Source organism: Thermobia domestica, chromosome 4 (genome assembly GCF_964235325.1).
Source record: "Thermobia domestica chromosome 4, izTheDome1.hap1.1, whole genome shotgun sequence".
NCBI lineage: Eukaryota > Metazoa > Arthropoda > Insecta > Zygentoma > Lepismatidae > Thermobia > Thermobia domestica.
Window position 1 is genome coordinate 98,054,925 of NC_137457.1, and position 27,140 is coordinate 98,082,064.

General features: G+C 36.3%; 1 protein-coding gene across 1 annotated transcript in view; it reads left to right on the forward strand.

Annotated features, from left to right (window-relative positions):
- LOC145683337 (trypsin-like) overlaps nucleotides 1-27,140 on the forward strand; it is an 883,540-nt gene that overhangs the window by 451,037 nt on the left and 405,363 nt on the right. Inside the window, exon 3 of the mRNA XM_081754680.1 lies at nucleotides 16,007-16,092. Within this exon, the coding sequence (XP_081610806.1) occupies nucleotides 16,007-16,092 (86 nt within the window). The remainder of the gene's footprint in view (nucleotides 1-16,006; nucleotides 16,093-27,140) is intronic.

The window sequence follows — 27,140 nt, forward strand, 5'->3', positions numbered from 1 at the left end:
AAATTACGAGGCTGTTTTGGTCGTAAATGGTATAGGAAGTCTCAGTATTCAACTCAGCGACCTCGAAAACTATGGATTCGACACTAATATTCGCCATTTTCGATCATTTTTATATATCTTCCCTCCCCTCCGCCAAGCTACGGGGCTGAATTTTAATTTAAACAGCATCGAAAGTATCATTGTTTACTTTAGCGGTCCCCAAAACTATAGATTCCATTTCAATGTCGGTCATTTTCCATCAGTTTTAAATATCTTTCCTCTCCCTCTCCCCTAAACTTCAATATCAAAGTGATATGACAGAAATCATCTCAGGCCCGATCTTCATCTATCTTAAAATAAGATCGAGTTCGGTCAGGTGGTTCAAGTGTTATTAAGTTATATATATAACTTACCCTTATATATATATACCCTTATATATATATATAACTTACTTATATATATATATACCCTTTCGCTCTTCTCCCCCTAGGTTCTACCATCAAAGTGAACTGACATATAACATTCCAGGCTTGAACCTCATCTATGTTAAAAATTTGATCGAGATTACTCGTTTGGTTGAAGTTGTTAAGTTTTATTTATTATTATATAACTCCCCCTTCTCCCCTCTCCTAAGCTTACCGTCAAAGTGAAATGATGAAAACACTCCCAGGCTCAAACTCCATCTGTGTTGAAAATGTGATCGAGATCGGTTGGGTGGTTCAAGAGATTAGGAGTCACAAAAAACGTCACTTTCAATTTTATAACATAGATTTATTGTTGTAGGATAATGTTATATCGCTCAACCCTCGATGTGTTGTATACCTAAGGATGCTAAAAGTTATATTGATAAACAATTATTCAACGTATAAGCATCCGCCCATGAAATCAAACTTGCGGTTACATGCATTAAGTTTTTTCAATGTCATGAAAATGTTATTTCGATATTAATTTTATGAGCCAAGGCCATACCCATGTAGTCGACACCTATGGTGTACGGTATCACCAATGTTCAATACTACATTTCACTTTAGTTTTGGAAGAAAAACACCACTAATATGTTTTAAAACGGAACGAAATATCTAGTTTAACGTCCCACGATTATGCATCGGGGCTAAGGGAGACGGTATTCATGAGAAATGAATGAAATAGTGGATTGAAGAAAGTAGGAGGGAACATCAAAACACCGAGAAATAGAGACCTACACGGGCCGAAGTTTTCGGCCCGAGCCCAATCCAGCCCGAATGTACGTAGGCGCGGCCCAGCCCGGACCCGAAACGTTTTGGAGATTTTCTGCCCGAGCCCGGCCCGGCCCTATAAGTTTTTTAAAATTCTTGGCCCAAGCCCGGCCCGGGCCCTATAAATTTTCGAAGTTTCATTTTATAACATTTTTCAAGGGGAAACTTCTTCAACGTTTGCCTTTATTCTAATTATCGTTTAACGAATGTCAATAATTATTAACCCAAGAGTAGTCGCGCCGCGGTCAAAAGCACCACAGGGAAATTATTTTCGATCGTGTGTCTATTCTGTTTGTCCGACAGACTTCTCCGTCTAGCTAATCTTGCCCCTCACCTTCCCAAACATTCCTGCTCAATCACTCCGTTATCCGTTGTTTAGTTTAAGTACTAGTGATTGTTTAGTGATTCTGCGGGGCTTTCCACCGCGCACTACTAACCGTGTGATGTTTTTTCTCAGTGTTTCGCTCTGCACGTGACCTTTGCTTTGGAGATGTTTTAAGCTTTATAAACATAAATATTATTTTAATGGACGGAAGAGAGGTCGACAGAGTTAACAAACTGATACCAAGTATGAGAAAAGAGAAAATTAGAACTGAACAGCTTAAAACAACGGAGGGAAATATTAGGGATTGACTATTTGGATAAATAAGCCGACATGATCTCGTGGAAGCTTTGTCTGAGGAAGATCATAACAAATATTTATATATATATGAGTGAACACGAAAGGTCAAGTGAGGAGTCTGAGAGCGAATCTGAAGACCTTAAACCCAGAAATGATCAGCGATTCCCGGAATGTAGTCAGAGCAAGAGGGGACGAAATAAGCGACGACGAAGTGTAGAACAGTGTAAATTTGAAGATAACCTAAAATAATTCAATGTAGTGCTGTATAGGTGAAGTTTCAAAATAACAGGACCTTAAAATAATTCAATGTAAATTTGATTTGATTTCAATTTAGCGCCCTTTTCAGCATCAAGGCTATGTAAGACGTGGACCTACTGCTTAACGAAGGATCCGAACCACATGAGGTCCCACCGGGAATCGAGAAGCAGTCCCACGCCAAAGGCGTGTATGCTAACCGCTTAGCTACGACTGAGCTCTAATTCAATGTAAAATGCGCTGTGAAGCTTTGTTTTACTGTTATGTTTATATAGTATATTTTTAACTAATTTACTATTGCATTTCTAATTTTAGACGAACCAAAGTTGACAAAAACAAAAGATCATCATCAGATTTAGAATGTTCAATAAAACCAGTGCGTAGCTATCTATCTAAAGAAATATGTAACGACAAAAACATTTTATTCCAAATGAGAAATAAAAAAATAACATGTCTAGTTGTAGGTTTTTCTAATAGTTATTACTGTAAAACTTATTATAATAATAAAAATGCTATTCCCTCTTAATCAGAAAATATATAAAATTACGTTTCTAATACAAGAAAACTGTTTAAAACTATTTTTGCAACACATTATGTTCGTTCGGTCCATTTGACCGCGCGCGACTACTCGCGTTACTTTTTCAGCGCGACTTCTCAAGGGTTGAAGAATTGCAATTAATCGGCCCCAGCCCGGCCCGACCTGAAAAGAAATCAGTGTCGGACCTCCAAGCCCGGCCCGACCCAAAGAAATAATAGATGCGGCCCGCCTAAGCCCGGCCTGCGAGCAGGGCCGGGCTTCGAGTCTCGGCAAGGCCCGGCCCATGCAGGTCTCTACCGACAAAACCCACGCACACGATGTTTGCCCACTAAAAAGTTTCCATGGCGCATGCTAGAATTTAACCAGGGACCCGTACAACCACATGTGACTGCTCTACAACCGAAACGGTACTTGTGCAAGACTCTTGCGCAAGAGTCTTGGTCTTGGTCTTGGTCTTGCAGGTGTGGTCTTGGTCTTGGTCTTGCACCCCTTGGTCTTGGTCTTGGTCTTGCATCGGGATTCCTGGTCTTGGTCTTGCATGCAAGACTCTTGCAAAAACTGCAACATCAAGACTCTTGCGCTCATCACTACTTTTGTTTGATCTTTTGTTTTGAGACCGTTAATGTTTTCCACCGTAAATGAAATTCCATCATACATTTGTGCAGTTAACTTCTTGTGGATTGCGTTCGTAAAGTGTTAATTTTTACCAATGTCACTTCCCTCAAGAGTCGCCTCTGTTACTGACGTTGGTTGTCATTCCGTACCAGTATACACAAAAATTCTGCAGACATCATTATAATTGTTATGTTTATTATCGCTATCTAAATCTCAAATTTTTGCGTTGTGTTAACAAACGATTCTCAGGCCCTTTTGTTGCGGAGACATTCCGACCCGGGCCCTTTTGATGAGGGGCGTTTTGATTCGGGCCTTCTGTCTCTGGCCCGTTTGTTGAGGAAATATTTCGACCCGGGCCCTTTCGACGCGGGCCCGTTTGACTCCGGCTTTATTTGACCCGGGTCCATTTGACGCAGGGCCTTTTGACTCGGGTCCCTTTGTCGTGGAACACTTTTGACTTGGGTTCTTTTTATGAGGGGCGTTTTGAGTCGACCCCTTTTGACTCCAGCCCTTTAAACCAGCACTCCTTTGACGCACGGCCGTTTGACTCGGGCACTTTAGTAGGGGACCCCTTTGGACTCGGCTCCTTTTTATGAGGGGCATTATGATTCGGGCCCTTTTGTTGTGGAGACCTTTTGAACGAGTCCCTTTTGATGTGGGGCCGATTTCACTCGGGCCCTTTTGTAGCGGGGCCCATTTCGACGCAGGCGCGTTTAATGCAGGTCCTTTTGACTCGGGTCTTTTGTCGTGAGACGCTTTTGACTATGGCCCTTTTGATGAGGGGCGTTTTGATTCGGGCCTTCTGGCTCGGGCTCTTTTGTTGAGGAGACCTTTCGACCCGGGCCCTTTAGACGCGGGGCCTTTTGACTCCGGCTTTATTTGACCCGGGTCCGTTTGACGCAGGGTCTTTTGACTCTGGTAACTTTGTCGTGGAACCCTTTTGACCCGGGCTCTTTTTATGAGGTGCATTTTGATTTGGCCCCTTTTGACTAGGGCCTTTTTAATCCGCGACCTTTTGACTTACGGCCGTTTGACTAAGGCCCTTTCGTAGCGGGGCCTCTTTTGACTCTGCTCCTTTTTATGACGGGCGTTTTGATTCGGGCCCTTTTGACTCGGGACTTATGTTGTGGAGACCTGTTGACCCGGGCCTTTTTGATGTGGGGTCGTTTTCACACGGACCCTTTTGTGGCAGAGCCCCCTTGACCCGGGCTCATTTGACGCAGGGCCTTTGACTCGAATCCTTTTCTCGTGGGCTCCTTTTCACTATGGCTCTTTTTATGAGGGGCGTTTTGATTCGGACACTTTTGACTCGGTCCCTTTTGACGCAGGGTCGTTTGACTCTTTCTCTTTTGTAGCGGAGTCCCTTTTGACTCGGGCTTTTTTATGAGGGTCGTTTTGATTCGGGGCCTTTTGACTCGGGCCCTTTTGTTGCGGAGACCTTTCGACTCGGGTCCTTTTTATGAGGGGCGTTTTGATTCGGGCCCTTTGACCTGAGCCCGTTTGACGCAGGGTCTTTTTACTCGTGCCCTTTTGTTGCGGAGATCTTTTGAGTCGGGCCCTTTTGTAGCGAGGGAGCCATCTCGACCCGGGCCCATTTGACGCAGGGCCCTTTTGACTCGGGTCTTTCTGTCTTTGCCCTTTTGTTTGGCCCTTCTGACATGGAACCATATATATAACGCAGCAGCTGAAATACCTGTGGCAGAGGGCCTGGGGGAGTATGAGTAAATCGATGATCGATCGATCCAGGGCGCAGTAAAATTAGTTACACCACTGTTCATGTCTATTTCTTTCTATTGTCTCGACATCATGTCTGGAGATGAATGTTCTGACTAACAGTGGCGAAAGACGATTTACGCTATCAATGATAAATGTTATGACTGTTAATATATATAGGGAATAAAACGAAACATTCTATATCGGACTTCCCCTCCAACCGTTGAAAAAAATCCTGCGGGCGTTAGTGATTATGATGTTGCTTAGTTACTGTATTATATTGTTCTATACACGGAATGAATACTTATGTGTTTTATATAATAATGAGAATCTTATTTACATTTATTACGGCCCTTGCTTTACGAGAAACATTTTCACGTTCAGCGTAATCAGTTTCCATTCTAAAATAATTACAGTGAGGCGAATAAAATAATTCACGCACAGATTTAGGACTTAGAATAATGTTTTGCGAACATGTAGTAAATTCCTGAAGATTAAAAAGCGCTAGTAGCAGTAATTAGCTTAGTCGTTTCCTATAGTCCCTTAGTGAATTACATAAATCTTACAGATGTTGTATCTCTTTCTTTCTCGCCTCTATACATCATGTCTGGAGATTAATGTATGGACAAATAGGCTACAGAGGCAATTTTAAAAAAGTAAGATGATCTACGCTATCAGTGACAGATGTTGTGGTGTTTAACTTAACATATAAGGCAATAATACGAATCTTTTCAGAGATGACAGTGCACTGATGCTTCAAATCTGTGTCTTTACTCCCTATACCTACTTTATTTTCCTAGTCAAAATAAAAACTCTTCAAAATTAATCACAAATTCTTATGCAACCATCCCTTCTTTAGAGTACTGCGCTGTCACATACCCGTCACGGCGATGTAAAGGCACTTTTGGCGACGAGGATACATTCACAGATTTAGTTTTGGGTTTACACTTTTCACTTATTCGCCCAAGATATTCAGTTCCGATTAAATTCGAAGAACTTGCTGTATCGATATAACAAGACACAGGCATATGGCAAGCAGATACCACTATTTGCATTATATTACTTTTACTATTATCAGATGTCACATAACACTTATCTAACAAACTCGATTTATTAGCACGAAAAGAGGATTGTTCAGGTTGAACTATACAATTTTGCCATAAATGTTCCTTTGACCCACATCTATAACACTGTTTTACTTTTTGAGTTTGCTTTTGTTTACTTATGCCACTCACAAATGGTTCACGCGCTATTTTCTGATAATCTCTTTGCTACTGCCGATTAGAGTCATATAATTCTGCAAAATTTAACAGTTCTCTTTTTATGTTAGGCACAGCTGTTAATACTAATAGTTGTCTAATTTCCGGAGTAATTAATTTATCACCAAAGAACAGAATTAATTTTCAGGCATTCCCATACCGAACAAGTTTGCTACACTACTCTTCTCATGTATAAATTCCGTAAATGATTGTTTAATGTTCATCATTTGATATAGTTTATGATTTATAATTTCCGTCCTAACCACACTACTAACATATTTATTAACTAACGTGGCCAGAATATTGGTCCGGCTGTACCGTATAGAACTAACTGTTTTAAATCTGTGAACACTTTTCCAGTTACACGGTTTAACAAAAGAGTTAGAATAAGATGTAAAGGTGCCAAGTTTTGTTCAATAAGGATATTGGCCTTTATTAAGAAATCACACACTGCAAAACCATCTTCGGAAGTTAACATGGGAATAGTGTTCACTTGAGTCTCTATTGCCTTAAATGCAGTATTTGAAATATGTGTTTCAAAATTAAATCGTGGACCTCTTTGCGCCATATTTATTTCAGTATAAGAGTCGGGTGGAATTGCGGCGCCAGCGAAATCAAGCAAATCTTCCACAGGTCTTATTTCATTGATATCGCCCCTCTCAACATTACCACAAGGACCCAGATCTGTCAACTGACCGGCACTTTCCCTCGTAACACGCCCAAAAGTAGAAAAAGAAGACTGCATAGGATTGACATGCCCCCGATTAAATATGCGTTTGTTATATGACATTTTACACTATATATAGGCCTGAAAACACAATGCTTCTCACCATTAAATGCCCAAAATGGTAATTCTAAAGGTTTAATTTGGTAGGTTAACAAGTCCAAAAGGGGTTACGACAAATCATTAATTTCTCACACTCCACCGTTAAATATTACTGTTCCCATTAACACACTTATTTATGGCCATATACAAAATGCAAAATTTAAAAATGGCCATGTAAATGAAAACAAGTATTTAATCAAATCTAAAGAATACAAACGAAACATATGAATCCGCATTCGAACGTAAATGTGGCTAATTTAGGTTTTTTACAAATATTTCTCTGTAATTTCTTCAAATGCCACTAATCAAAAAAATACCAGTAATCTTCCGCAGTATAGTCATATAAAAATCAAATCACCACTTCACAACACTTTAGTACTTGTCGTTTCCAATCGCTTTCCAAAAAGTTCATATTTAATTTTGGTTTAATCCCTTTTTACGAAGAAATATTTGTTTAGTTTATGTCCGACTAATAGATCCATTATTATATAATTTGGCAAATAATTCCAAACACTGATCACATAAGTTCAATTTAACACAGTCCACATTAACATTGTTCCTCCGTTGTATGAAGTTTTCGTTACCTATTTATCCCAGATTTTACATTATAGATGTCAGCAATTGCTGTACTACCACTACCACCCACCTGACCGCCTCGTGGCCAAGGTCAAGGCTGGTTAATATGGCAACAAAAGCTAACTAAACAGTAATCTTCAACTATTTTTTTATGGAATTAAATAAAATCGCGCAACAGCAGCCTATACTTTGTTATCCTTTTGGCGCGCCACTAATTGGGTACAAACGAAAATTTTGCTTGCAAATTTCTGTACAAAGACGTACAAACAAGTGTGACAGTTTGTGGTTGAATTCGACATGCTAGGAGGGCTATCAATTAGACAGCCCATAGTTTCTTATCGTTTTGGCGGCGCCCCATTTACGTGCAAATGTAAATTTCAGCTGCACATTTATGTACAAAGTCGTACAAACAAGTGCGACTGTTTGTGATTGAATTGAACATGGTAGGAACGCTACCATTTAGACAGCCCCCAGTTTGTTTTCGTTCTGCCGGCGCCCCTAATTGTGTACAAACGAAAATTTCGCCTGCACACTTCTGTACAAACGATTGCGACAATTTGTGAAGAATTCGACATGGTAAGGGGCTACCACTTAGATAGCCCCGCTTTGTTTTCGTTCTGGCGGCACCCCTAATTGTATACAAACAAAATTTGGCCAGCACATTTCTGTACAAACGATGCAGAAGCGATTACGACTATTTGTGATTGAATTTGACATTCTGGAGGAATACCATTAAAACAGCCCTCACATTTTTTTTTTGTTGTTCTGGCGTTTCCTCTAATTGGGTACAAATGAAAATTTCGCCCGCACATTTCTGTACGAACGATGTACAAACGATTGCGACAATTTGTGATTGAATTGGACATAGTAGGGGGGCTACCATTTAGACATCCTTCCCCCCACTTTATTCTCGTTATGGCGGCGCCCCGAATTGTGTACAAACGAAAATTTCGCCTGCACATTTGTGTAGAAACGATTGAGACCATTTCCGATTGAGTCTGAAAAAGTGGGGGCTTGTCTAAATGGACGTCTGTTTTCACCTCTAGTGTAATGAAATTCTTCCACGAGAAAATCTGTAATCAACACTGTCAGTACCTACGTTCTCAGCTAATATACATTTACAAGTACAGCTTTATTTTCGTATTTTTTCAACAGTTAACCAATTCAAAACCGCATTATAATTCAAAGTACTTATCATATATCTATCGTAAACAAGAATATGTAGTCAACTTCTTAAATATTTCGCTCCGCAGGAACCCGTTCAGCGTGTGCAACAACTAAAAAGATGTTTGGCGTCTCACAAATGACAAAGAACAAAAAGAAAAGCAAAAGCAGCACAGCAGTGCCTTATCGCAGTGAGAGCTGACAACATAGTTTCGGTCGTCACATACGCCAATAGACCTACAAGCGGTGTAGAAGAGTTATACAGTTACAATATACGTTGTGCCACTGTAGTGCTACAGGCTTAATGTGCACGAATTACAAATCAATATGTTTCTTACAAGTATCAGTCACTTTTGCAGTATATTTCTGATTCCTGCAGCACTAGCGTATTAATTTTCATAGAAGCTGTTGGCATATACTTCAAAGTTTCTAAGTATCCAAACTGCTTATATAAAAATTGATGTTTATGTTCCGCAAGTCTGAAAAATGGATGTTTGGATAGAGCACATCCTACTTCCTAAATGATATCTAGACACAACTACAATCGGTCTCATAATAGTGGAGGTATTGACCTTTAAACGTCCTTTTTTTAACGCTTCCTGCAGTCTATATGACCTTTATCATATTTTAATGTGAAAAATTATCTCGGAAATTTTTATCCCTGAATTCATTGCACCTTGTATAAAGATAATTATATATAAATCCTTATTACAATGATTACTTAGTTTCAAGACAAGTATGTTCTGGATATACATCACTTATGTTAAGTTGTAATTTAATATAAAATATATTGTCTTGTTTATGAAGGAATAAATACAATTAAATGGATTCTGATAAAGTCTGCTTTGTGCGTTCATTAGCCACTCCCTGCTATTCGAAAAGAACTAGGAATTACGATACATAACAAACTATTGTATATAAAGTTGATTTACACTGAATGGTAAATTTACCTCATGATATTCTGTTTAATAACTTGTGATGGGTTGTAGTAAGTTTCATTCAAAGTATCTTAACAACTTCATATTTGCGTACTTTTATGTAAAATAACAATATATATGAGACAATTTTTTTAAACACAATTTTCGTTACTACAAGATTTCTGGTAACTTCCTCTCGGGTTCAAGTTCGCTTAATCTGAGTTATCTTAGAGCATATTATGACAGAAATTCAACATTGGTCTCTGACGTACCGTGCAGAGTGCGAATTCCTTCATTCAAAGAGTGAAAAGATGAACAACTGGTTCGAGACTCGAACCCAGGTCTCCGAGGACAACCAAGTCTAATCTTATGCTTTTCTTATCCCACGAATGTGACTGAATTCGTTCCTATAGAAGGATTGGTCAGTTCTAAAGTGTTATTTTTTCCATTATAATCTAAGAACTCTGTTATACTTATCCACAACCACTATAATAATACTGAATAATTTTAAGGGTTTCTCCTTTCAATGTAACGATACAGGAAAGGAAAAAGAATTATATCATCATGTGGACATTCATATTTATATGAGAATAGATGTACTTGACAACAACTTTCCCTGAAGATTTCCAGTATACAGTCATGTACAAAATATCTTGAACATCCACCCCGGATTCTAAAAGCCCTAAGTTATTAGTATTAGTATTGCACTAAACAAAGTCTATATTACTATAATCCGCGTCACCAGAATTAGCGTGTGGCATCAGCCAATAAGGTCGCAGTGCGCTGTTGCTGAACCCTCAGGAAGGAATAACTCATAACTGATTTTGTTTATATTTGTGAACAATTATGAATGATTCCTCCCTGAAGGTTTAGTAACAGCGCACTGCGAGCTTACTGGCTGATGCCACACGCCAGTTCGGGTGACAAGGACTATAGTTAGTATGGGTCTTTTAATGCGAAGCTATTAACCGAAAATAAGATGCACAAGTGCAAAAAAAGTTCAAAATAAGGTAAGTGTAACATCACTATATAGCTAATAATGAAACGCTAACTTTCAATTTCAATTAAGCATGTTTTCTATTAATTTTATCATATACATTTTGAAAAGTTCTTATCGTGAGTACGTGTTACGATCTCTCAGAATTTCTTTTTACATTTTTTTTGGTAAGAAAGAAACACTTATTTTAAAACTTAGTAAACAATTTGAATGATTGAGGAACTTTCGCGTCCGTGGGCTTCATTCACATTTCCAGCAAAATAATTCGTAGATGAAGAGTCAATCCTTCCAAACGCAGATCCCATATTCTAAACGCTTTCTGAGTTCGAATTACTATAACAGCAGTTGCTCCCTCTTTAAATTCTTAAATTTTCGGTTCGATGATATTTGTACAATGATTTTCTTCTTTAAAAATCGCTGTTGCACTTTCAACTTTAATATTTGCTGGTAAGCCATACAGTAACATTTCTGTGTAGCAATGAATTGGTATTCACTTAAAACACCTTTCGTAATTTTAAATATAGCTTAAGAGTGTATATACTTCATACAATGACGTAAACAGAAAGTTACGTATTGTATGACGTCGAAGTTGTACACTTCAAGTGGTTCATTCAAGTTATAAATCCTTAGTCGTGGTTTCTGTTAATGCAATATAATAGTGTTTCTTCTTTCTAACGACTGAAAAATTTACCATTATGTGAGTTCGTTAATATAAATATTCATTAAAAGTCATTTCTTTGTTCAACGCCGCACGATTATGTTTCTAGGCAAATGGAATCTATGATGGTAATAATGGACTACATGGTGGAATGAACCAGGTTTAACGAAATGGTAAAATCACGAGAAAACACACGTACACTCATGTCCATAATGATTGTCATATATCTATAACTATCTTCTTATAAGAATATAATTTGATAATGATTTTGCAGGGTACTTTTAATACTGATACTATGTGTATAATCGGGAAATGTATATTTGTGGTAAATTTCATAGGAGGATAATTATAAATACGAAAATTGAAATGAGTAAAACAAAATGTTGCTAATGTTGCCTTTGTATTGTTCTTATCTACTGCTATTTTGAGATGAAATTTCCCACATACATGTCTTTGCCGATTATGCACATACTAACATCATAAGAAATATGGGTCGAATTCATTATCAAATTATATTAATACAACATATTTATGGACATACGACGATAATTTTGGACATGAGTGTACATAGTGTTTATCCAATAAAACTCTACTTCATGTAATCTGGGATCGAACCAGAAACCCCTCGCTCTTGAAGTGAGTGCTCTATCACTTAGCCACGGATGATGATGAAGGAATCATCGAAACGTATAAGATTAAATTAATAAAACGGCTGCTTAAGTGACGTTGGAAAGTTAATAAAATTATTATAAGAATTCTATCAACTCATTTAGTCTGAACTTTATTCTTACAGGTTTGCTGTACAATTTTACTACTGCTGTTCGTTGTACCAATTCTAGTGCTGTTGCCGAACTGTGGATTTTATCTATATTGCACCGCATTGCTATTATGTAACACGTTTAAGAAAGAGGATACCATTGTGGATCGTTACCATTTTAGATACATTCTGCCTATATGCAATATTGGTGTTGTTGTAGTCTGAGAGCTGCTGCACAAGATTGCATTTAAAATGGTAACTATCGCAACCAATTCTTATGGTTGTGCACTGTGGTATGGATGTCAACATCCTTTCTTAAGACATGTTACAAAATAATAATCCCACGCAACATAAACCAGTCGAAAAAACTCCGGATATCATGCAATTTTTCATGAGAAAATTATCTAACTTGGTAGACAGCATTGTTTGGTTTTGTAGCGATCGAGCAGTAAATGTCAGAAACCACATATGCCCATATGTAAATATTTCCGTCTTCAAAATTAAACAATTATGTCTACCAGGTCAGACAATTTTCTTACGCGTTAGCCAAAATTGCATGAAGTTAGCGGTTTTTTTTCGGCGAGTGTAACATTCACAGTGTGGCGTTACTCACTATAACAGTTCCCAGCGGGAGCTCATGTGGTTCGGATTCCACGTTAATCAGTAGGTCTATGTCTCATATAGCCTCGCCGCTGAACGGGACGTTAAAATCAACTCAACTCAACTCAACAACATAACAGTATCGTTAGGGCAACTATACTACTATTGTTACGGCAACAATAATAGTTTGGCTCTAACCATACCAGTATTGTTGCCTTAGCAATACTGGTATAGTTATTAACATGATACACATAGCACAATAGCACAAAATTATGGCTGTGATAACAATACCAGATTTCTTGTACAACAATATTTATGGTAAGTGCAGCACAACAATATAGTTTTACTAACAACAAAGATATTTTTGGTGACCATAAATTATAGTCGTGAAAGCATCAAGACACATTACGTCAACTATTTTAGCACTTCGAGTATGGTTACAACAATTATACAAGTCGGTATCACAACACATATTGTAGGGACAAGCATAATACATTTCTGGATAGTTCCAATGACCTTACTATGACACGTAGAACCTTAGTATTTCCAACTATATAGCAGCTGTAAAGTTGCAAGTACAATAATTGGCATAGTTGTTAATATCATAAATATGTCTAGGACAACCATAATATTTGTTGACCCAGCTAGAATTATTTAACATTATAATATTATACTCCGAGCCATAATTATTGCTGGCGCTATATTAACAATTCTGTATAGTTACATCCAACTATAATTAGGGTTGAATATAAAAATACCGTTATTATTCTGTATAAGCGAAATCTAAAAACTAAGTGCTCCATGGTCCAAAGTTTCCTTATTTACATCAAAATACAAGCTTCACAACTACTTATCAATTCAACGCCCTGTAAGCTTAAGCAATGTTGCTTACTACTTGACAAAGGATGTTTACAATAATTACAATGTATGTTTTTCCTCACTGAATTCTCAAGGTACAATTTTAAATAATGTGCATCTAAAATACAAATGCAGAAGATTTAAATTTGACGAGAAAAGAATGTGTCGTAATCTCCGTCAGAATCTCCAGCTGCAGCCAAATTTTCGTTATCAGACAATGAATAACATTCACTGCCAAGAACATCAGATTCGCCTAAAGGTCCTATATCTGTGTCGATGAGTGCTTTCGTAATATCGGTGGATCTTAGTGGCTTGTACTGGCCATTTCGGGATGCATACAAACAAAGCCATTATCATGATCAGGTAACCTGAAAGATATTACGTTTTGTGTTGAATTTTGACAACACACTAACAAAGGAGTAATAAAGTCATTCACTTTTTGAGAGTATAAATAGGAGACAAATATAAATCAGAAAGTCCAAATATATAAGGGAGAATTAGTGGTTGTGTATTGTTTGTCTCCTTTTCTAGATCTTAAAAGGAAGTGAAAGAAGAAAACAAGCTTAGTGTGATAAGATTCCATGTGAAACAATTTTCTCTTTCATTTTAAAATATCGTCAAGACAATAACACCATTCTATTGATTTTCTACAGCCGGAAGTACAAATTTGACAGTTATTTTTTGGGAGAAGTTTTTCAATGCGTGAAGAACTCTTCGAAACGATAAAAAAGACGCGGTGTTCAAACGAAATATCGAGGGTTACGCAGTAACCACGGACTCAGAATTCCATGAATTTCCTCAATACCGTTCAATACACAATTTCAACATCGGTCGCCGTCCTCGGTCGTTTAAAGTTAATTAGTAAAATTTTACACTATTAATCTTAAGTTTATACTCCTGGCATGAATTGCACGGTTGAAGTCATATAATGTAATTAACGCATTAGACATGTAGACTACGTATGCTGCCTCCGGTAATAGAACGTTCTTATGATTTGCAGTTTGCGAAATATAATAGACGGTATAGTCAAATAGGAAAACATGTGTATTTCAGTTGTTAGTGTGTCGTTAACGACAACTCGGGTAAATATCACACAATTTCGGTTCGAGGTTTGCAATTTTAATTTCTAAATGTGTCTTATTATATATATTCTTAAAATAACTGGAAATATGATTGTGTTACCAGACAATACTTAACAAAATCTCGCTCTATTTGTATGCTTCTAGCCTGCCATCAGTTTAATCATATTTTAGGTACGTTTTCTGTTATGATATATTCTTAAAAGTCCAGATAATAAATATATCTTTCTTAGATATATTTCGTTCTGTTAATATCACTGGTCTAGTTGGTATAATCTCACTCAAGAATCAAAATTTGAAATGCATGTTCTATTTTGGACAAGGGTAAAAAATTATTATATGCATTTTGACAAAATATTATTTTGGCACATTCAAAAAAAAAATAGTGTTCATGAAAATAAATTTCATGCATTCGTTCCAGCTACATGGAACTCAAATATTAATTTCCGATTAATCTTAGCTTACAAGCAACTGTAAATATTCCAAATGTAGTAAGATAATCAAATCATAAGACCCTAATACACTCACGGCAAAACAGGTAATGATGTAATAACCAAACAAACAAAATGATACAATAAAGGAAATGAGAAAAATAAACAGCGTATATGTTAAGTTTCCTCCCATAAATGTATATAAAAGTCTTAACCTGAAAGGGCTCAATCAGTTCGTAGAAAAGGAATATATTAGATAAAAATCAATACAAGAAATTTATGAATTGATATCAATATTTAGTTTTCGAGACTGAATTAAAACCTTTTTTATTTTACATTATTATAAGCTATTTACAAAGTTTAAGAGACAAAAACATATTTTGCATGCTCCTTTCTATTAGCACTACTATAATGTTACTAATTGTATGTTAATGGGGATACTAAGTTTGACATTTTAGGATTTTATTCAATGTATTCACTGGAGTGGCACGGGTTTCACACACTCATGTTTAATAAGAGAAAATTTTAGAAACACCTCGGTTCAATTTTTTGTATAAAGAAACCCTAAACGTGTAGTATGTTTAGAATTGAACAAGATTAAAGAGAAAATGTTACAGGGAAAATAGGATAAATTCTATTAACTTCCATATATTGTTTATGACGTAAGAAAATTTTCCAGGATTAACGATAGTATAGATCTTTAAGAGCAGAAAATACTTCATACACTCATATGCATTTAAAGGAAAATAAGTAGTTGTGTAAGTAGTATTTTTAATATTCATTTCATAATGTGGCAAATTATTAATAAATTATAGCAAAGTGCAATATTGTAAATACAACTTGAAAATTTTAGTTTCTCTATTTTTAGTAATGATATTTCCGTCAACATTTTTAGTTTTGTAATACTAAAAATATTATTTGTTACAGGTGTCGGTGCAGCGTCAGAGGTCGCACTATTGTGGAGGAACTATCATAAATGAATATTTCATTTTAACCGCTGCTCATTGTCTTGAGTAAGTGTAAAGTTAAGTAACATAATATCGTTTATACTTTAAAAATTTTCCAACTTCCACACCAAATATAATTACAATTTACACAATGTGAATCAGTAATATAATACGTGGTGGAGTGTTAGACGACACGAGTCACTTTACCAACTCACACCTCTCTGGGTGACTGAATAGGGAGCGGAAGAGAGGATGTTGTGGACACAATTCTCTCTGATTCTAGAGCCCTAGGAGGTTCGAAAAATAATGTTTTTCTATTAGCTGCAAGCTAACTCTCAAAGCAGTCAGTCTCTCTATACGGGGATTACTTTCTCTATGTCCTCCTCATGGGTCTCACTCGGAGATACAAATGGATGGTCGAGAACTTCCTTCTGAAATTGAGAGATGATTATTGCCTATGACTAGAACTCATTCGCTTTTTCTTCTTTACTGCACAGTGTTTTGATGGTGTAGATATTATTGTTCTTCAACGGAATTGACTTTAAAATTTCTACTATGAAGGATTTATTACATTAACATTCAAAATCAAAATGATACGTGTGTGGTTTACCTTGATATATGAGTAGAATCATAAGAATTACTTCTCCAAGTACAATACTCAAATCCGAAACCAACATATTGTTTCTCAATTTTCATTCCTTTTTAAAAGGAATGAGAAATTCAGAATTGGTAACACTAATTTAGTGCAACTGTACTCCCATGCGCAAAAAAAAAAAAAAAGCGCGTATACTGTAACTCACTATTTTTGGCATTTATTCCATTTTCCTTACGTTTATGGGTAAAATTGAGTTATTAGTACGTGGAGATAATAGAGAACAATCCATCTAAGGAGTTATTTCCAAAAAAATATAATAAAATATTAAAAATATAAGCAAAAAACAAAATTATGCTTGGTTTTGTGTATACTGGCAACGATAATTTCTAGGGATTTTTTCAGTAGCACACCACGATTGCGGAGGGAATTCAGTAGGGGAGTCGAGGAGTTGGACCAAGGAACTGGATAGTGGACTAAAATGTTGCATTTATTGGTTAAAACCTAGTGTGTAGATTGCCTGCCAAATATAAATTAGCTTCTGTAACTAAGATGTCGTACGAATATATAGAATTAAACAGAAAAACATTTATATTAAGGTTCGAAGCGATACGCACCATGGTTACGAATTATTTCTTAAGAAAAAAGAACAAGCACAACGTAGCCTCTGTGGTTAGGTGGATAGAGTGGCGGACTCGTAGTTATTTCATTATTTTGACACCATATCGAATCCCATCCCATCCCATCCTTTTTTTTACAAAACATTATTGGAAGTGTATAATTTTGATGTTATTAAGAACCGAAACAGTATAATAAGGAAATAACTTATTGATAGTATCCTTTAATCGACGTATTTATTCAGTATTAGAATACGTGTACTATTGGAAACAGTTATTGTTTTCAGTTTATGGTATTGTATGTTACCTGCCCGTTCTTGAACAGCAGACAACTCACTTCGGATTTGTGTGTCTGGAACAGGATAAAGAACATACGCGACCTTGACAGTTTTTCCAGCCTTACTCCTTGTTATATCGACATGATGTTACATCGAATGATGCCTGTTGTCGTGAAAAAAGGAAGAAAGGAAAAAGCTAATGTCAAATTATCGTTTGTGTGTGTGTATGTGTGTGTGCTTGTGTTTTTTACGTTTTAGAGTATTGACTTTCTCCCTCCCTCTCTTTTTTTTTCATATCCACAAGTGCAGGAAATTATGACCGACCTTTGTGGGTTTATCGGGAATAAGACGATTTATTTTGGATTGCTAACAGACGACATTTTTTTATCCATTTGCTTTAAACTTTGGCTTTGTGGCTTTTAGCACCCACAAAAGGTCATTATAAACTATATAAGCAGTTCCCGTTTTTACCTGCCGCTGAAAAGATATTGGGGAAGAGAAGAGTGTTTACCGTAAAGATTAATGAATAAAACAAATTAAAACAAATAATTTATAAATTTTTATAATACACTGTAAAGTTACGAGCGATTACGGCTAAGAATTAAACGTGAGATTAAAATTCCGAGTATTATGTATTATGATTAAACAAATAATATACAATAAGTAAACTACAAGCAAATTATATATTTAACAACCTGAGTGCTTAAAAACATTTATAATTAAAACAATTATTTTTAATTTTTATTTTTTAAATTATTTATTTTGATTAGATGGCTTTTTTGATTTATATTAATGATTTTTTAAAAATTTTATTTATAATTTGCGCTAGCAGCAACGAATGAGAGTAGGGGATAATTTATATAACACTTGCGTTTTATTATGCACTGCACAAGGAGGGTGGGGATTAAGTCAGCCGCAGTTTTTTTCTTATGGTTTTTTTTACAGAAATTTGGTTTTCTGTAAAAGTCAAAAACTAATTTGAGTGTTATGTTTATATTTACTAAATTCTAACGACGACAAAAACTCGATTTCAAAATGCAATCATAAGTTTGTGTAAGGAATGTTTGCTTTGAAAGAAACTAAATTATACAGATTTATGTATGCGGAACACAAATATTTCCAAAAGATAGCATGAATATGAACGATAATCATACCATATTTCTACATTATATAGTAGCGTGAAAAACTGATAGTAAAATGATATAACAAACAGGCATAAGCTTTTTTTTCTAGCACGGCAACACATTAAACGTAACTCATTAAATTTTGGGAATTACAAATTATCACCTTACGTGTCGTTGTATTCCTATTTGTTTTCACGTTCGAGCGACGAAAGAAGAAATTGTAGTAATAGTGATAAAAATCGAATTCACGTTTCACGCCCCCACATATCGAAAAAGTAATTTTGATGTTTGTCCATCTGTTTGTCTGTCGGTTCGTCACGATTTTTCATGTATTCAAATAGAGGCCATATTGTTCGACGTATCTGGACCGAATTCTAGACATGAAGTTTTTTTAACACTTTATCGTCTCGAATTCTATATCCTCCGACACCTAAAAATAAGGATAGTTTACAGAAGGATGAAAATTTAAAATCATTAAATTGTCTCAAAAACGGCTGTAAAGATTTTGCTTATATTTTTGCAAATATAGTATGAATCATTGCTCTGAAAAAAATATGTAAGGTGTAATTTATTGTATGGGATGCGTTTTTTCGAACAATTTTCTCAATCACATTATAAATAAATGTATTATTACTAATCTAACAATATGACAACTCGTTCGTCCTGTAAACAATCAGAAGGGGTAGTTTAGCCTACTCTTAGTAGATGTCCCCGCGGATAGAAGGTCGAGTCAGCAAAAAATTATCTTGTTTTCCTAGAATTCGGTGTCATTTCCTGGAATTGGGAGGCAAGTTTCGACAAGCCTTTAGTTGCTATGGTCATAGCCTTTTACGGCTACCAGAGAAGTGCGTGGGAAAATTTTGGTTTATCTGAACGTGTATGAGAACAGTTTGTTGTTATGATGATAGTCTTGGATGGCTTTATCGTCTTGGGTGGTCATACTCTTGGAGGGATCATAGTCCTATCAGTTATCATGATCGAAGCTTCATGATTGATTGATTGATTTTTGCTTTTCGTTATGTATTGAATAGCTAGATGCTCTTGGCCTTCATAGTCTTGGATGCTCATACTGTTGGCCGGGTCAGAGTCCTATTAGTTATCATGATCGAAGCTTCCCAATGGATTGATTGATTGATTTTTGTCTTTTCGTTATGAATTTGAACCCCCAAACCCCCTCCACTTCCTCCTGCGAAGAACGTAAGGGAACGTTGTTACTATGTTCATACCCTTGGGCGGCGAAGCTTCCCAATTGATTGATTGATTGATTTTTGCTTTTCGTTATGTATTGAATAGCTAAATGCTCTTGGAGGGATGAGAGTTTTATTAGTTATCATGGTCGAAGCTTTCCAATTGATTGATTGATTGATTTTTGTCTTTTCGTTATGGATTTGAACCCCCCAAACCCCTTCACTTCACTCCCTCCTGCGAAGAACGCAAGCGAACGTTGTTACTATGCTCATACTCTTGGACGTCTATCACGTTCGAAGCTTCCCAATTGATTGAATATCAAGCTCGAAGCTTCTCGATTGATTGATTGATTTTCGTCTTTTCGTTATGTATTGAATAGCGAAGAGCATACTTAATGTCTTAAAATAGTCAGTGCTTTCTCATCGAGAATCGAACCTGAACACTAAATATGTTTTCATTTTGAAAGCTCTCTCATTGAAATTGAACGCAAGACCAGTACTTCACGATTTAGAGTTGAATTAATTCTTGCATGAAAAAAAAAAAAGAATTTCATGTATTGGTTTTAGCGTAGCATATGATATGTACATTGTTCGAAGCTCTTCATTTCAAAGCACTATAATGCTTTCAAGTGTTCAATGCTCCCTTTCTCTCTCTTTCTCTCTCTCTCTCTCTCTCTCTCTCTATCATCGAGAATCGAACCGGACCAAAGTGGTATTAAAACATAAATAACAAACATAAAATAAATAAATAAATTTAAAAAATACAGCATTACATTATTATTATTATTATTATTTTGGGAGTGAAAGTGAAGCAGTCAACTAACCTTGATTGTAGCTTCGCTAACTTATGAAATAAAGACTTTACACAAAATTCTACTTTGGTAGGGAGCTGGGATCGAATTTGGTACTTCATGATTTTAAAGTTGAGCTAGTCCTTGCATGAAAAAAAAAGAATTTCACTTCGTTTTCACGACAGAAATGATTGAATGACTTTCATGTCTTAAAATGTGTAATGTTTTCTCATCGAGGATCGAACCAGCAGGACACGGGAATCAAACGCAAGACCTGAGAATCAAACGCAAGACCTGTACTTCACGACCACTGAGTTGAATTAATCCTTGCATGAAAAAAAAAAAGAATTTCACGTATATAGCACATCGTTTCACGACAGAAAGGAACGAAATAGAAATATTTAATGCTCTTTCACTAAGAATCGAACTAGAGTAAAATAATATATTTGTCTTTATTTTTTAGTCTTTGTCTTTAAAAAAAGAATAAAGTTATAAAGTGTATTTATTCATAGTTGTTTCGTGTGTGATAAAGAAACCAGATTCTACAAACAGACACAGACAGTCATACATATATACAGCGTCAAAGAAATGTGTTTTCCCAGTATCTTTTTTTTCTTTGTCTGTTGCTTCGTATTCAAGAGAAGAGAAGATTAGCTTATCGAAAAGCAAAACACAAACCTACCTACCTACCGCTTTATTAATCAAGCGATGATAAGAAAACGTTGCATTGAAGTGACAAAATGTCAGTGAACACCGGCTGACGTTTGTCTGTCTGTATGTAGCATATGTTAGGAAGAGGAATAGACCAATGAGTCATTGTGTCCCCCTAAATTTAGGAAAGGGAGCCGCCATAAGACTGGTAATTAGGATATATGTATATCACTAGTAACGGAACTTCTTGGTTTATTTTTAATAATAATAATAATAATAATAATAATAATAATAATAATAATAATAATAATAATAACTTCCAATTTTAAGTTTCATGGATATATTGACTAGACTGAAGAAGACGGTGATGATGAGAAATGAATGAAACGATAGAATAAAGAAAGTGGGAGGAAACGAAAGTACACCGAAAAAAAACCACGCACGTGTTGTTTGTCCAACACAGAAAGTTCACTTGACGGAGGGAGCTGGGGTTTGAAACCAGGGCCACCCTCAAACACCGGAGGTGAACGCTGTACCATCAATCAACGTACACACAAAAAGTGGGAGGAAACGGAAGAACTCCGAAGGAAATCCACGCATACGGTGTTTGTCTATCATAAAATTCATTTGTTGAAAGCAAAAGTTGAACACGGGGAAGGAGGGCTTCATTTTCAACTCGGAGACCTATGCACAAAAGATGAACGCTCTTGTTCACCAGAAATTTCACTTGTTGTTAGCTAGGATCGAATTAGGGATCCCAATGCACCAGAAATATTCGTTCGAGTCGAATCATAGTTTTACGTCCAATTTTTAATTATGCCCGTTAAACTAGTAATTTTGTCTACCAGAAAGTTCACTTGTCTGTGGGTGGATTACAACCTGGATACACCATACATCAAAGATGAGCACTGTACCATTGATCCACTAGGGTCCCCAACCTGCGATGAGAGAGAGAGAGGCCAAATCATAGTTTGACAAGAGAGTCAAAGAGAAAAGTCTTAGATACAATGTTGTCTAACACCCAAAGTGAGTTTTACGTTCCACGATTATGACTGTTAAACTAATGATTTTGAAAGACGGAACTTTATGATGTGAATGATGTAATAATAATCATAGCTTGTGTGTCTTAAAATTTTGATAATATGTCTACTTGTTTCTCCGTTTGTCTATGTATCTGTAGTACGTGGAGTCCAGACGAAGCGAAGATATGTGTGTTTTAGCAAATGAAAATAGTATAATCTGTGTGGGTGGGACAAGTGAAAAGTGAGTTTTACGTCCTACGGTTACGTCTACTAGGCTAATGAAGGAGAGGTGATAATGAAAAAATGAATGAAATGATGTAATGAAGAAAGTGGAAGGAAACTGGTGAACTCCGAAGGGAAATCGACGCATACGATGTTTGTCCACCACAAAGTTCATAGGGTACGAACTGAGATCGAACGAGGGACCCCCCAAGCACTTAAGGTGAACGTTCTATCATTGAGTCACCGTTCCCCCATGGAACGAAAAAAATGAAATGAAATCTTTGAGTTTAACGTCCCACGATTATGCCGGTTAGGCTAAGTGTACTATGCTAATGGAAAACGAACGAGGGACCCCCAAGCACTTAAGGTGAACGCTCTACCACTGAGCCACCCTGCCCTCTGGAACGAAAAAATGAAATGAAATCTTTGAGTTTAACGTCCCACGTTTATGCCGGTTAGGCTGAGTGTACTATACTAATAGACGGCGATGGGACAAGTGAAAAGTGAGTTTTACGTCCTGCGGTTACGTCTACTAGGCTAATGAAGGAGAGGTGATAATGAAAAAAATGAATGAAATGATGTAATGAAGAAAGTGGAAGGAAACTGGTGAACTCCGAAGGGAAATCGACGCATACGATGTTTGTCCACCACAAAGTTTATAGGGCACGAACTGGGATCGAATCATGGACCCAAGCACTTGAGGTGAACGCTCTACCACTGAGCCACTGTGCCATCTGGAACGTAAAAATGAAATGATAAGGACGGTTTTTCGGGGTCAGTCAATAGCATCTTTTCGTTAAGTTGTAAAGGAAGCAGGGAATTTGTGGTCGCTAAAATTAATGACAAGTATATAGAAAAAAAAGACGTGATTTGAACACGGGACCTCATGCACCAGAGGTAAACACTCTACCACTGAGGCACTGAAGTTAATTTCATAATTTTCTAATGTTAATAAGAGTGAAATCTAACGTTAAATACACATACACAAGTCAACGAACTGAGAGAGAGTTTCTGTATTTGCAATGTCTACTTGCAAAGAGCAGAAAAATAAGATAGCAGAACATGTTTTGTATTTCAATGTTGTTCTTCAGCTGCCGCGTCAACATTATCTTAGGTCATGGTTTCAGTCAACACGAAGCGAAGATATGTATGTGTGTGTTTTAGGTAATATTAAAACAGTGTTTGAGATCTAAAACTTGACAAAACTAGTGTTGCTTATACATCTCGGATGTCGTTACTCATGTACACATGATGTTGATTGATTTTTGAGTTTAACGTTCCGTTCAGCAGCGAAGCTATATGCACCACAAAGTTCACACGACGAAAGTTAGGATCGAACCAGGGGCCCCCAATCACCGGAGGTGAACGCTTTACCACTGATCCACAGTACCCCCATGATTTCAACATAAACACAAATCTTCAAGTTAAAACAATTGTCTATTCTCAAATAAGAGAACATTTCTCCATTTCTTTAAGTTGATCTAGGAAGTTGAACTTTGTACAGTTTTCTCCATATTATAGTCTAAGCTGTGTGTGATATTACTTTAAAAGGACGAAAGTAGTTAAAATATTCCCTATTATTATCATCAATTTCTTTTAAAATGCTCAGAATCCCGTCATAGAATTCGTATACTAGCTATGTACACAGGCGTGCATCAAGATTTTTTTTGTTGGGGAGATGTCCAAGCTTTGGGCGGCGGGGCTCAAACACTACAAGCCTCTGTGTAGTATTGAACGCGTATTATTCTGCACTCGAAAAGACAATAAGTACTATCTAAGTGTATATCTTTCTGTCTGTCTATCTGTATGATGAGCGTAATCGTGGTACGTTAAACTGAAATATTTTCTTACGTTTCGAACGTAAGAAATATGTGAAAGTTTGTGTATGTGGTTCAGTGATAAAGCAACGACGTATTCTTTCAGATGAATACTTAGTATAGTAGAGTATTGTTCCGTAACCCCAGTGCATGCGGTCCCTAGTTCGATCTCCGATCAAGTAAGCTTATAATTTTTTATTACTAATTGCCGCCCACTGTGGTCGACTTCCGAACATAGTGTCCGTGAGTTTTCATGGTCTACTTATATATTTTTATTTTACTAAGTATTCATTCATTCATTCATTTGTCTTAATCATTCGTCTTCCTCAACATAATGAGCATAATCGTAGTACGTTAAACTGAAATATCTTCTTACGTTTCGAACGTAAGAAATATGTGAAAGTTTGTGTGTGGTTCAGTGATAAAGCAATGACTTATTCTTTCAGATGAATACTTAGTATAGTAGAACATTGTTCCGTAACCCAGTGCATGCGGTCCCTAGTTCGATCACTGATCAAGTAAGCTTATAATTTCTTATTACTAATTGTCGTGCACTGTGACAAAGTGCATGCAGCCCCCTAGTTTCATCTCCGAACATCGTGTCCATGAGTTTCATGATCTACTCATACATTCTCATTCTACTAAGTATTCATTCATTCATTTGTCTTAATCACCCATCTCCCTCAGCATAATGGGCATAGTCGTGGTACGTTAAACTGATTTGAACGTACCTCTAAATTGAGTTTTCGTATTTGCTACGGAATAAGAACATCATATTGTGTTAAGTAATAGTTTTCGCAATCATTGAGACATCATGCCCTTTGTAAGAGAGAGAAAGAGAGATAGAGAGAAAGAGAGAGATGAAATATTTTTAGTTTAACGTTCCGCCTAACAGAATTTCTTCGTATTTCCACTCTTCAGTGAAAATCAACGTTGCCATTTTCTTTTAACATAACATGTTTTTTTGAAGGTACATTAGTGACAATACTACGAGTCTTGGATGTTTCTGTTTCATTTCGAATTTGAAAAAATATACTTGTCGATTTGCGACTTATGTCTTTTCGTATCGAAAAGTTTCTCCATTCGTTGGCAAATAAATCTAAAAGTAATAATTTTTTCTTCACGAACTATGAGAATTGTCTGAAACAAAAAGAGATGTGTTTATGCCCTTATTATTATTATATTGAACACCTATCATTAACATCATCATCATCATCATCAGCCTTGGAGAAACGTGAATCTAGCAAATTCCGAACTCGTTATCTTTCTTTTTTTTAGAGTAATTAACTGAAGGTGTGATGATTGCCAAATCTGAGGCACTGATCGCCATTAAGTTCCAGCACTTGCTTTGTACAGGATGCATACCAAGAAGCTTCAGCATTTGAAAAGCGAAGTAGTGATTGTAAATCCTTTACCACTGAGCCACCATACTCCTCAAACCTAAAATGTAATAGGTTTGTACATCATGTAAAGACCCCCCCGGAGAAATAAAGATACGTCCCCATAAATATACCCTTTCTCGGTAAAAGGACATATGATTAAGACGAAAAAATATTAGTTGATAGAATGACAATGTGAATAAACGTTATATCACTGAGACATCATGCATCCTGAAATCCATTGAATTTATGAGTAGAAGAACAATACACGTACTAGAAAGAAAAGATACATGTTCTTCTAACCTGACATAATTGCTTTAGAAAAATAACAAAGTAGAAGTAAACAGAAGAACTAATGATCACAGTTTTTTTTTGTTTACCACAATTACCTATTAACATGAACTCGGATTGAGGCAGGAACCACAAGCACCAGAAGTATTCACTTTACCCATGCCCTTATCCACAGGGATGACGAACGCCCCTAAAATTATCACGGTAGGCTTGCAAATGAACTAAAATATGATTGAATTGGGTCTTTCCTAACTTCTACTGCCCATCTCCCTACATTTGGGACTGACTGTTGACAATCTACCAATGGGACTCAACCATTGATCCATCATGGCCGTTAAAAATTAAATTGTGATTACTCATCACTCTTTTACAAAAAGTTACGAATACCGTCAGCGAACTTTCCATTGTGATAATACCAAGGAGACAGGAGGCTAATGAGGTAATGCTTAAAATTACTAATATTTGGCGAACATGTGAGCCATGATTAGCAACCAAAAATTGGCATGTCCATGCTCCCTTTTAGAAAATTTTGTTCCAACTGGACCTGATTCAAAACGTTAGTGGTTACATTAGATAGTATTTGCAAAGATGTGATGTGCACAAGAGTAACATGTAATCGTTTCTTAGAAAATTAATTACTTTTCAAAACGAAAGTCTAACATTAAAAATGAATCGAATGACTTCATTAAAAGATTGAAATCTATTGTACACGTTCACCATCATCATCTTTAAACATCACAAGTTTACTTTTTAAAAAAAAGAATGAACTACATATGTGTGAAGATAAATATTAAACCAAGACATTCGTCAACAAAAATGAGAAGTGTTAACGTGATGTTCTGACGTAATGCTGAACAGCAAAAGATAGCATATATCTAAAGAAACACTGACCTATCCTATATACAGAAGGAGTAGCAATGTAATATTCTGCGATATAATACATGATTCATTTTTATATAACTCTGCACATGTCGACATCAGGTCCGCAATTTGAATTACTAGCGAAAAAAGATAGCAACACATAATGGCCAATAAGTTTTGATCTACATTTGTTGGAGAAACAGTAGATCATTATTACGTATAGTCATATAATCTTCCTGTACACACGAAAAAGAAAGTATTCTTCAGTTGACAAATTTTCTT